General features: G+C 40.0%; 2 protein-coding genes across 2 annotated transcripts in view; one reads left to right on the forward strand and one right to left on the reverse strand.

Annotated features, from left to right (window-relative positions):
• LOC126572294 (UDP-glucosyltransferase 2) overlaps positions 1-13,312 on the reverse strand; it is a 15,788-nt gene extending 2,476 nt beyond the window's left edge. The window contains exons 1-4 of the mRNA XM_050231498.1: positions 13,238-13,312; positions 4,126-4,277; positions 2,875-3,058; positions 376-672 (exon numbers count right to left, since the gene is read on the reverse strand). Coding sequence (XP_050087455.1) covers positions 376-672; positions 2,875-3,058; positions 4,126-4,265 — 621 coding nt within the window. The 5' untranslated portion in view covers positions 4,266-4,277; positions 13,238-13,312. The remainder of the gene's footprint in view (positions 1-375; positions 673-2,874; positions 3,059-4,125; positions 4,278-13,237) is intronic.
• Positions 1,951-2,656, forward strand: LOC126572314 (chymotrypsin inhibitor-like). The gene is made up of 2 exons (XM_050231534.1): positions 1,951-2,114; positions 2,215-2,656. Exons 1-2 carry the CDS (start codon positions 2,018-2,020, stop codon positions 2,421-2,423), a joined length of 306 nt encoding a protein of 101 aa, XP_050087491.1. The 5' UTR covers positions 1,951-2,017; the 3' UTR covers positions 2,424-2,656.
• Positions 13,313-13,551: the final 239 nt, after the last annotated feature.

Here is a 13,551-nt window from a genome sequence, read left to right on the forward strand (position 1 = left end):
CATTTGTTTTGGCTCATGTTATGCTCATAGCTTCAAATCATGTTAGGACGAATTTTAAATTCTGCTTATCGAATGCCTGATTGTACACGTTTTAAATAAAGTTCAGTACAGGCAAATCTTTCTGGCGGCATCCATTTGTATCTTCTGAATAATTCATCTGTTCCAACAATCGTCTCATTGACACGTGTAGTAATGTCTATCGACCTTGAAATATTATGGCCTCAACCTCAAAGAAGATATTCGCACATGTTCAAATAAGAAATCGCCGCGTATGGGCTGTTCGCGCGGCTAGTATAGGAACATCTCGATGTTTCTTTTTCGATGAAATGGCGACTGATTGATACTGGGGAAATAGTTACTTAATAAAATACTTACAATATAAAGTGTCTGAGTGACTGCCGTAAAAACAGCGTTTGAGAGTCGTTCAATGAAGTTCATATCATCCGTAAGGGGTCGGTAGAAAATTGGTGTCGTAGAGTACGGTGTTGGATTGCCGGCTAAGGACATAGTTCCCGTGTAGAATCCAACGGTGTTGATGTACATAAACGGGACTCCGAGACGATATACTAGACCTAAGGCGCACTCGGGAAATGCACCGTCTAGAATCACTAGATCAAACTTACGCCCTAATAGGTCTAGTGTTTCTTTGTCTTCGAGCGTTGCATCACAGATCTAAAACAAATTTAAAAAAACAGATGAAAGAAAAACAAAATTACCATTTCTAACGGGAAAAATGCATAATTTACAAAGAAAACGCCAGAGTTAAGAATTTGTAATATTAATTAAAATGTTAAGTTTCTCGATGCGGTATGATAATATGTATATGATAATTCTGGTATTAAGATTAGACTATATGGATGTTTCTTTTTGCAATGGAACCAAACATCTTTTCTCCGTGACACAATACAGATAACTGAACTGCATTCAGCGTCAGGTTAGAGTCAGTGCTGTTTACAAATGCTTGCTTTCTACAGAGCAACTTTGACACAATGTTGAGAAACGGTTGTTTCATCATTCTGTGTTCCATTTGTAACAACACGTGTACAATCTGTTACACAACCAGGTTGTTCGGTATAGTTCTCCCAATAAAAAGAAGAACTTTTCGAGACACTGACCCACACGACGTGTAGTAACTGTAACACCGCTAGTGCGTACGCGTTAAGAACGAACTCGTAAAATGAATTCAGTGTCTATGTTAGTGGTATTAACGTTTGTTGCGTTATTCGGCTACGGGTTTGCGGAGGAAATTGATGCCGAAATTCTGGACGATGCTGCATATGACGATCTGCCGAAAAGCGAGGAGCAACGTTGTGTTCCACTAAGTAAATATAATTGTTGATTAGAATTATGAAGATTTTCATAGCGAACAAATGGTTATCCTTTCATTTATCCATTAATTTTTGCCTTAGAAACATGCCCGGAAAATGAAGAGTATCTTTGCTGCGGACCCTGTTACCAGTTAACCTGCGATGATTCCGCGATTAACTGCGGTGGACGCTGTTTTGCTGAGTGTTACTGCGCGAATGGATTTGTTAGACAATACGCAGGAGGACCATGCATTCCGAAGCTGTTCTGTAACAGTGACCTTTTGCCAATCTTGGCCGATTATGAATAAACTTCCAACCAAGTCGGTAGAACGATACTAAAAGCTTTTGATTTTTTTAAAGTATTTGAAACTTTGGCTTTGGTAGACGCGTTATTTACTGTCTAGTGTATTTGCACATGAAAACTCTGCGAGCGTTGTAAAATTTTCATTTCAAAGTTCAAAGCCAAAGTCTGCCAATTCAGTAGCAAACGTGCCCTACTGAAGATACGATCGGAAACACGAAAAAAAGAACGGTACACGACGGGCTTCAACATCTGTTTAGCCAGATGCACATGACGCATTGGAAGACACAGTCTCTGACAACATATAAAATACAGTCTTTCAGGCCACGATTGCGTGATTGCCTCACTGGCTTTAGTATCGATTGTGCTTTTCATCGTATCACTCGACACAACTTCGTAAAGCGTGGTCATGAAGCTGATTTTGTTTACTCTGTTGGGCCTACTCCTCGTCGCCACTATTGTCCGTGCTGACGATGAAACAGAAGGAGCAGTCGATTGCGAGATAGGTATGTATATTACGTACAAGTTAACATTATTTTAAATATTCATTAGTAGCAGTAACCAATTCCGAGAGTTTTGACGCTAAATTATGTTGTCTGTCTTTAGTGAAATGCACTGGAGCCAATGAAGAGTTCAACTGTTGTGGAAAATGCTTCCAAAAGACTTGCTTCACCAAAAAGGTCAAGTGTTCAACTGAATGCACCCCCGGATGTTTCTGTGCGGAAGGTTTCATTCGCATACGTGAGGGTTCCAGTTGCGTGCCGGAAAACAAATGCTACAAAGTATTGGCAGGTGGCTTTAACAATGGCAAATAGTGCAGCCGGATCGATGCTTCAACGATTGTATCTGTCCAAAGGGATTACTTCAAATATTCGCCACTTCTTTTTTTTCGCTGCAATGAGACATTTTTTACATGTAACATGAATCTCCGGCCAATGCGCTACAAGGCACGTTTTATGCTATTTACGCTCTTCCTTTAAATAATGTAACGCTGTTCTGTAATTTGTCATGAAATTTTGATCAAATACATTTGACTTTGAAAAGTGCAATATTATGACAAAAAATACCATTTCCTCTTTTAATACTGTGTTGCAATTTTGAATGTTTAACGAAAAACTTAAATATGAGATGTAATAAAATAACAATACTAAGTAAACAACATTCCGAAAAAGAACAATCACTCGCTTGTTTAGAAGTTAGATGTTTAGAGGCATAGATTGTTGTTTGGGTTATGTGTACAATTAATCTCCTCTGCGAAACACCTACCTGCCACGGGAAGCGGAAAACATCCCAGACGGAGAGTGGTAGATCGCCTCGCATCCGGGCTCCCAGTAAGTCCCAGTTTGTGTAGTTTCTTATGTACTCCACCAGCCCAGATGGAGTGACTTCTTGCAATCCATTGAATGTGAAATCCGCCGGAAATCCGTTCAAGAAGGTGACATTATGTCCTCTGTAATAGAATTTGAACAAAATAGACATCGATAGTGCCTGTTGAGCTTAATTATCTATAGAGTTGTTTATTATTAATGGCACTGGTCTTTTGAACAAAACCGGTTAAGAAAAACTAAGAAAATGCTTTAAAATGTTCTATATCTTTCTTTGGGACACCACAAACTTCTCGTTGGAGTCTTTTGTGATATTTGATAAGCTGCTAATATCTTGAGTTCTTATATTTCAGCTAAGATGTTAAACATATTACGAATCATCCATTTACTCTAACATGTAAACAAGTTATACGAATTTGTTTCCATTTGGTTCATGTGATGCATCTTTAAACCTATTCCATTTTGGTGATCCTTATTCATATGAATTCCATCAGATCTCTTCTTTCAAAAATGTATAGTGGTTTAAAGTACGCACACATATAAATGGTAAACATTCCATATTTTTGCGATTGGCTATTGGAATATTGGAGCAACATTAGTAAGTATTCATATTTCTTTCAACACAGAGTTTAGCTGCCACACCGCAATGAAAGTGCTTGGCGCTAACCAACAAACGCGAGGCTAATTGGAATCCTTGTGGCTCGATAAATCTATCCTGCTTTTTATCCTGGAGGTTGTCACCGAACATTTCACTGCTTGAGGAGGAGGGGTTTGTGCTAACAAGATAAACGGATTTTTGCCCGTGCTGTATGCTAGTCTAAATCTGGCTTATGGTTATGTATAATGAGCCGAGCCACTACGAGGAAAGGGTTATGCGGTTATCCGACACAGTCACACGCATGGCTCACATGAACGTTCGTCACAATTATCGGTCTGCGTTTTTGTGCGAAACGTGAGAAGAAGGATCAAGGATTCGTTTCACACTGAGCACGTGCTAAGGCACCCATTGCACCTAACTATCACGCACATACATGGTGCACTCTTGATCCAGTAATCCAATTTCCTGGCTGTAACGTTTTTCATAGCAGATTCCCCCGGATTGACGACATTGTATTAACCAAAGCGCATGTAGCAGAGTGCCTCATGCAAAGCATCTACCTTTCATCGTACAAATTCATTCTCAAATACTTACCTTGGTATAAGGCCTTTGGCGAGTTCCAGAAACGGTATCTTATGCGATTTAGTGCCACCCATCGTTATCATAAGAATATCAGAAGCAGAGCAGCAAGATGCGGCCAGAAGTCCCGTGACAATCAAAACACGTGCAGCCATTGTTTGGAGAGGCTGAAAATAATAATGAACCCAACACAAAATAGAAAATGTTCACGAGTTAGCTTACTGATACAAACTGAGAAAGATGTTCCTGACATGCAGTTTCAAATGCAACTATGAGAATAATGTTGTTTTTAATAAAGCAAATGGTTCACGAATCATTTCGCTATAAGCAATTTGTTTAATCGTACTGTAACAGACAACCGGAAAATTGTACTTACTACATTTTATATCAATAATTATTGTCAATTACAGCTTCTTTTTGTGCTGTTGATCATTAAAAAGTAGACCAATTTCCATGAAAGCTAAAAAAATAAATCTCCGATCTTCTAGTATTTTTATAAAGGGTACCTTCATGAACGTCAGAAATGCAAGTAATTATAAAAATATACCAGCTGTTTGCCAGGTATTATTTACTATATCTTTTATCGCGGAATAGATGCCTATCTAATAGCCGGAAACAGGGCGATGGTTACTGATGACGCAACACAGCCGTGAATCATCAAAACAGTTTTTGGAAATAAGAACGCGCTTCATGAACAGTTGGTTTGGAATATTTTATCCCTTTTCTGCTTTAGTCAAATTTTAAATATCTTCCGTCCTTAGCTACGTGTCCGTAATTGAAGAGTGTCTATACATCTCCATACACAGCAAAGTCTCGAAGGTTCCCATGATAGAACGACTGATCGGTGGGGTCGCATGTTGCAAAACACTCCCTTAAACTGAAAGTGACTGATGGTCGTCGCGTTGTGATAAACTAGTAAACCCTGTCCTCAAATGACATATTGGCCCATGTGAAGGCAATTGACTGAATGCAACGTACGCTAATGCTTAATTTAGACACGCAGTTGCAATCTTCAATATCCGAGTCTTGTTGAATAAAAATCAGTCAGGTTTCAAGAGTAGATCAATTATGGTCATATAATTATATTGATGGTTCCCATTACTATCATGTGAGCTAATACTAGGGTTTTTGGGTTGAAAATGCGCATTTAGAATAGCAATGATTCGAAAATGTAATTTTAGCTTTTCTTCAAACAGACAAACGCAATCATTTCCATCATACAACGAGCGATTTGTTATTACGTTAAATATTTCTAGTATAATGCTTAAACATCATCTCTTTAATTGTACGCGATAATAATCTACTGTACACACAACGTTCGTTGTAAATCGTTCCCTTCGAAAGAAACACAGCTGCTGGTATCTGTTCTATGTAATTAAGCTTGAATTACCAAAGCTTATAATGGTTAATGAGGGTGACGGGCTGCAAAAGCGCTGGCGAGCCATCGAAGAATTCAAATTAGATGCGAATTCGACAGTACCCTAGCTAGTACAGTGTTGTGATGGAGGGTTCAAACGCAAATTAACGATCGTAATTTGATGCTTTTCTATTGAGTTCAATGAATTGACTAGGCTCTTGTTACAGGAAGGCTAGTTACTTAACTTTATTGAACAGTCAACGCCTCTCCAAAATAAAGATAGGGTTAGTAATTTTGAATACTTCATTTGTTGCTTATGAAAAATGGAGGAAGATGTACAGCCAGCTATACACATGTGTAAACACGGGATAGTCAAACAAAGATACACCACAACCGTTACACAAGTGTTTCTGGTCGAGTGCTACAAGATAGAAAAGAGCATTACCTCAAAGGCAATAACGCTTCTTGTAGCTCAGCTAAACAATTCATCAAAAATTGCTTATAAATCCATCTACAATTTAAAGAAGAAAACCCCCAAAATGAGAGTTAAGACGGCGTTATTCGTTTTTGTTACTATTTTCTTGATTACCGAAGGGATAGGGCAATCTATTTTGAAAACGACAACTGAAAAAATTATCACCACCAAGCCACCGGTAACTACAAAATTAATAACCCGAAAAACAACAACAACACAAGCTCCTTCCGTATCGACGACCGTTCCAACTAATCCTTGCCAGACTGCAGTGGGTAAGTTGTGCTTGACCTACTCCGTAGCATATTTGATCATTACATCATTCGATTGAAATTTCATGGTAGTGTGCCCCGATGGTGAAAACTATAATTGTTGTGGATCATGTCCTGAACCCACCTGTGCGAACCCGGTCATAAAGGGATTGTGCACTGCAGTTTGCAAACCACGTTGTGAATGTTTACCAGAATTTGTTCGTTTGGCTGTTGGTTCGACATGCGTCCCAATTGACACCTGCATTTAGTTGATGATAGCCATGATGCTCTTCCCTTACAGCTGTATTCTTTGAGAAAATTATTTGAAAAAATTAAAACACAACCAGTTGCTTTCAGAAAACTATGATAATATTTAATGTTTTGATTGGTGCTACATGATGACAAAATTATTCAACTCCAATTTTCGATTGATGATGAGTGCTAAGTTTTAGTTTCGTACAATTTTTTAAATTATGACATCAATCATTCCAGGCGAAATATTTACTGTTAATTTTCCGCAGAACCCTGAACGACTGTTATTGTTGACTGTCGAGGTTACCAGTTTTTCGATATCCTACTGGATTCTTTTATTCTGCGCATTGCAACAAGTGGAATTGTTTCACAAAGAATGCAACTCCCATATATTGAATTGAAAGGTGCGTTTGAGCTAACATTCCACTTAGTCGCAGTAATTTAAACCAGAAAGGACTGCATACCTGTGCAGCTCTCAAAAACGTTGAACCTTGTGCGACACGTATGGTAGACCCAGTTTATTTTCGATGGAACTAGTAACGAGGGCATCAGCCTGTTATCATTTATTCCCAAAGCATTCTTGGAGCATTCGATGAGTTTCCTTATTGACACGCTGTATTCAAGTTACCGATCATAGGTGTGATGGATAGTTGTAAAGTTGTGATAATAATCTTCAGATAAGTTGTACTCTGACTGGTGTTGTCACAAAATCGTGTGATAGGACTGATCGATGGACTATGCAACCGGTCAAATACTTACTAGCGCTTACCACCGTTGCGCTCGGGGTGCTACACTACTTAATTTAACCTTGCCCTACCAGCTGCCCCGGGACAAAAATGAATGGAATCTTTCATGCGCTTCCCGAAGCGAACGAACGGCTAGATGCAACATGACTTGGTTCCTAGCAAGGCGATCAAACCGGTTCGGGAGGTTTTTGTTTTGGTTTTCTTTTCCGTGCTTTTGGTTCCGATGTCGTCAAATTTCTCTTTGAACTCAACGAAAGGCGTAACTGTGACGTTACGTGGTTCGTGGTTGTGGGCAACTCGCTTTCCTGTGGAATTGATGAATCAGCTGACGGATCGTTCAATTTTACTCGAGTGCCTTTGATGAATTTTAGTTTAAGTTGAAGAAAAATTCAAATGAAATATGCATAGAAAAAATTGGTTATATTCGCTGATAAACAATATTGAAAAAAGGTATGATGACTGCAGAGCTTTTTTTTCATAAAATTCGAACGATGGAGTAAAATCTTTTCACAATTGAAGCTGTTTAAATATTGACCTTTAAAGCACATGCTATATAGCATATGCGACATTGTCGGCGTTGCTTAAGGTCATAAGGAATAAGACGTGGACATATTACGTACTCCTGACAAAAAAAGAGCTCTGAAGTACGAATATACATCACAGCGAAGTAATGTAACAGTTGCAAAAGAATCGCGCTGGATTTGATGGTAGATATGGACGAAAGAAAGTATATTGTGTTCTAAGAAACTAAACTTCAAAATATATTTAAAATTACTAACGGAACATAATTAATGCTTAATTAATAATTTATACGTTTTCTGTCTTTTTAAAAAATCAGCAACAATCGTTTCAATTAAACTTTACCAGCTACTTTTTCTCATGTGCTACCTGTTTGAGGATTCATATTATTGTACAATAACACTTTTTTTATGAAGTAAACATAAAACAGATGTTAATAGTAGAAATAAAAGGCACCTGCATTTTTGAATGCACATTCATTGTATTCCTGGACTGGCCAAAATGATGAACACATTTGAATACTCGCTATTTGTAGCAATTATACTATCGGGTTTTAGCGTCAATCAACTGTACGCACAACAAATGATCTTGTCTGAAGGATATAATTGCGTTCAACACCGTAAGTAGATCCATTGAGTTAACAATATATGATACGTTTCATGAATATGAGATGAAATGATCTTTTGTTTTTTTGTTCCTGCATTTAGAGAAATGCGGTCGTAATGAAGTGTATCTTTGTTGTGGTAGTTGCTACCAACCTAACTGCGACCAGAGTATTGCAGTGCGATGTATGCAACAATGCTGGAAGGGCTGCTACTGTAAAGCAGATTTCATACGAGGACCGTACGGTTTATGTATTCTAAAGAATCGATGTCTGCTTTAAAAGCAGCATACAATCACCGTAACTGTTCTCTCCCGGTAAGTTGTCATTATTCATTAGATATTTTAAATGATTATTGAATGGATGTTAAACTCATAAGCTGATATCGATTATCATTACTTTGAATAGAATTATCACAAAATAATGTTCTGGAAACGCTTGCTTCTACTTCTCCGTGGTATGATGTTGCTTCTCAATGCCACGAAAAAAGTCAAACAAACCAATTTACACAGATGCGTCAAATGATCTACATCTTAAAAGCATTGCACTCTTCCAGGTATGCGTAAGAATCTGGTCAATAGTCCCCGTTCAACCTTTCAATAAACCTAAGTGTTTCGTAGTTCTAGGAACACAGAGTTTTAGTGCTTTTGTGGTGAATTCTTTATTATTACTATTGTATGTCGTACTCTGTATGTCGTACTCTGTTTTGCGCAAGTTGTCTATACATCCAAAGTTACTGTGTTACCGGATGCTAAATGTGGTCAAAGTAATAAAATATATTAGGAACTGGCACGTGTAAATAATAACTAGTTTATTTTACAGGATGATTCATGTTTTAGATCCGTGTGAACAAAATGAGATATGGAGCACGTGTGGGCTGTGACAATACTTGCGACAGGAGTACGGTGCAGTCGTGTACAAGTGAATGTCATTGTGGGTGTTTTTGTAAACTAGGATTTGTATGCATATACGAAAACGGTGCCGAAGTAATACCCAACAGTAGGGTTAATTGAAGGATAAGATTTGCTGTTTAATAGATGGCTTTCCCTCGACTATCAAATGCACAAAAAACTTCCCAATACTTTCTAATGAACGGTTCAAACGAAGTCAATTCAATCGTGGATGTATTCTTATATTTTGTAACATTCAAATGTACTGGAATATATACTGAAAGAAGATTCACACAATCGGAAACTAAACAAAAACAGTTTTCTTAACGTGCCGAAGCAAGAACATCGATGTAAGAAACATGGGATCGCTCGCGGGCATTCAGGATCTATTTCGCATAGTCCATGAATAAAACATTGGCTGATGCAAATCACTATGTTCTCATGTGGAACGTCGGAGAGATGTGGAAGTTTTTACGCGGAGTTGCAGTCGCTACCAGCGCGGTAAAGAGGAATCAATCCGATGCCTGTGTGTGACGAAAAGTCACAAATTTTTATTTGATTGATAGCATTTCCTATAGCCAACCAATTGATTTGGGATTTTGGTTTCAAAAGGAAAATTGTAAAACGTGCCTGGGAATAAAACGGTCGTACTCTCGCGCCATATGCGTGAGTAGAGTAAATGGCCACAGTTCAGCTTGATGAGAGCATCTAGTGAAGTGTAGAATTTTAACCATGCAAATATAACTATAAAAAAATTCAGATCTTTCTCTAAAACATCATTTGAAAATAGTGGAGCAAACATTATTGGCCAGACTGTGACAGGCACAATAAAGATTGATTGCAAGTAATAGTGTGATCAGATGAAATAATATGAACAGGAGAACATATCAAATATTCACACAATATAAACGATCTCGAAAGGATGGTGCTGTTAACAACAAAAAGTCAAATGAATATTCTTAAACATTTTTTAGCTTTAATGGTTCTGAACACTGGTGAAGGATATCAGGTTTCGACTGTAATGGAAAACGAGGTCGACCGGTACAGCTTGAATGCATTGAAAATACCAGTGAGGTACTAAGTCTCCATATGTTTTGTCGGTAAATCGTAACTACAGATAGGAATCAAAATCAGGTATCTCGATTTTAATACTTTATTATCTTTATGTGTTTTTATGTGCAAGTGCCTGTGTGGTGCAGCAATTCAAAACAAAAAGATGCCACAGATTGATCATGCAACATTTTCTTCGCCGAATGATGTGAAGAAAAAACCGACATTCCATGCCTCGCAAAGTAATTTACGCGTACGCGCATCTCTCCTTTGCGCTTGTTACGTAACGCCTTCCAGTGACTGGCGGCTCAACCATTGGCGATATGCGGATTGTTTGCTGCGTTGAACTGTGTGCTTAAAATGAAAGAAAGGGAACCACGGTGGGAGCCGAGCAGGAATCGACGGACGGAGAGAGGTTAGCCTCGAAGACCGAAAGCAGCACAAATCACGTGGTGGATGATGGATTTATCCTTGACCTGAATCGACTCACAATCAGCGCGTTTTTCCTCATTCGGGTGCTGCTGGTTTTTGGTTCGCCCGGATGAACAAGCTTAACCTTGGTGACATCCTATGCTCTATGGTCACGTCATTTTTTCTCAAATACCTGCGCCGTAAAACAGTTCCTCCTACGCAACCGGTAGTTCGCGCCCACAGAGACGCGTCTCTGTCTTGCGCATAACCTTACGATTGGCGAATTTGTGTGACTAATACGATCAATATCTGGTTTGTTGGACAGAAGACATTGAATCAAACAAATGCATACTGCCAGATTCTAAAAGAGTCACAATAGATTTATTGCTATTTCAATGATTTGGGAATTTGTTTTTTTTTCAGCAAGTTATATGTTGGTTTGTTGTTTATATGTTGTTTCATATTCATCGAGATTCCTATGGACTACGACTATTTTTTTTTTATTTGCTTATCAAACGTACATCAACCAATCAAAAGATTACTATCAATCGAGTTATACCTGCCATTTAGCAGTGGTAAAATACGCAGTATTTAGAAAGTTTTGCGTCACTAGCTAACATTCATATGGCTACTGGCACCGTACGCGTGCCTGTCTGCGTTCTTTGATTTCTAATTAAGTATTTGATACCATGAGCCCGATGAGTCAGTTGCCAGCCTTTCTTATTCGAGACAAACCATAAGACCGTCATGAGCCTTCCGTTAAGAAAGAGAGCGACGTAAAGAATGTCATGTACTGAAATTCGGTCATGATCATCATCGTCATGTCATGAAATTCGGTACATTCAGCACATGCATTTTGTACATTTGATCACTATGTGGGAGTGATAAAGTACACATCACGAGATGATCTGGATAAATAACGTGACTCCAAATGATTCGAAATGTTTCTTTATGCCCGAGGCATGTGACCTTTCACTAGTACTCGGTAGCACGATAGCTTTTGTAACGACCTTCAGCAAAACGCATTATGGATTCTCCCTTGCGTACACTGACGATTGGTTTAGCTCAAAGGCAGACAGATCGAGCCTAGGTTTGCCCACATTTAATCACAGTCAATTTGATCATGGCCGCTGTCGCGGTGTAACGACAGCGCACTTGCACATGCTATAAATACTTTGTCTTTTTGGCGAAATGAGTAATTAAATCCAAATCTGATCCCTTCATGGCTCGTGGACCGTGAATGCTAATCAGTACAATGATGCCCATCATAAATGATGGCAGATTAAACTGTGCGACAAAGGCGATGCCACCAAAACAATGGGCGGTTGGACGTGAAATGTCGTTTCGAATGGTAGCTCTGTGATTAGCTTGAAGTACGGATCGCTATATCGATGAGCAGTACTGCCATTCCCAGCCAAACAGAGCAGCAGACCGAGGGCTGTGCAATTCATGCGACATTCTGTCATTTGTCATACAGCAGATTCGTATGAATCAACCATGATTTTACATTCAAATGGAATGGGAGTAATATTGGTACGGAGTGGATCGACCGAATAGTCAAATTTTTAATTCATTTCTCCTTTTCTATTAGATTACCATGCCCGTTTCCATCAAATGTCAGCGAGAATAAAGTCCCAAAACCTTAGCGGCCTCAATCCGAGTAAAAACAAATAGCCAGCACAGCCCACAACCGATTTGCCAGGTGGAATCAAACCATTATTGGATTACATAGCCACGGGCAGGCATGACGCATCGTGCCAGGACGCGCCATACACGTTTATGATGTTTTTCTTTTATGTTTTAGTTTCCCATTTTGCGTGGCACCATTCCACCCGGCCCAAAGTGGGCCAAACTCTTTCTGTTGGTGGTCAACCCACCGTGCTTCCCTGCGGAGATGCTACAACGGCCATAGTAGGTGACCGGCACCGGCTGACTGGAAAGCAGTACAAAACACAAACGTGTGAAGGCAGCAAAAGAAGAAAAGTTCATGCACGCTTCAATTACACAACGATTTTTTCCCCCGCTTCACACCCGCCCGCCATCATGCGAAGGTAGTATGCAGATAGTTGTAATAAAAAGAAATCCATGAACGGGCAATGGCAGAGGGCGTATATGGGGCCAGATTTCCAAAAAGGCGTAAGCGCCGCATCCACCGCAGAATGGGCGCGGACGCCAACACAAGAGCATCGGCGACGTTAAAAATAACCCACCCGCCCGAGCGAGCATAAGCTGCAGAGGCAGTCAACGCAGCCATCGGCACGCGCTGTACAGCAGCACAACAAAAAGCTCCAAGATGTGGCGCGAGTCGATGTGAGCGACGATGAAAGATTAAATAACATCATCACTCGTAATGTTGTGTTACTCGCCATGACCATGCATCGTCTCGCGTCTTTCTCTTCCCACCGCACGCACGCACCGCCTTACGAACACATCCCTATCATCGGATGGGGAGGAGACGGGCGAAGAGACAACTCCAACACCTCGAGAGGGGCTTGTGGGCAGGAGCATTGTTCATCTGGGTGCGCTGAGGTGATGGTGTACGGAAAGATCGTTGTGAAAATTAATTAAATGTACTTACATTTCAATTGTGCGGTGGTTCTCTTGAGCTTCGCTGGAGTACGCAGCACGGGCAGACGGGGTTCCTACTGCTCGCTTCACCTCACGGCACGTTTCCTCGATCAGCTGCTTCGGTAGCGGCGGTGGCGCCACGGACACAACGACGCGGTTATACGAGTTCAGCCTTCGCCAGCGCTCAGCTGCTCAACCACCGGTAGCGAATCGAGGCAAACCAAACAATCCAGCAAAAGTGAGAGTTTTCACCTCACGCCGATCCGCTAACTAACGATCGGCTATGTATGCGGCGATGCGATCGTATTGTGACGGTTCGATCTG

Source organism: Anopheles aquasalis, chromosome 2 (assembly GCF_943734665.1).
Source record: "Anopheles aquasalis chromosome 2, idAnoAquaMG_Q_19, whole genome shotgun sequence".
Lineage (NCBI taxonomy): Eukaryota > Metazoa > Arthropoda > Insecta > Diptera > Culicidae > Anopheles > Anopheles aquasalis.

Coding starts and splice junctions, on each gene's coding strand:
- LOC126572314 (XM_050231534.1), top strand. CDS start 2,018: ATGAAGCTGATTTTGTTTACTCTGTTGGGCCTACTCCTCGTCGCCACT. Junction 2,115..2,214: donor AGCAGTCGATTGCGAGATAG/GTATGTATATTA, acceptor GTCTGTCTTTAG/TGAAATGCACTGGAGCCAAT.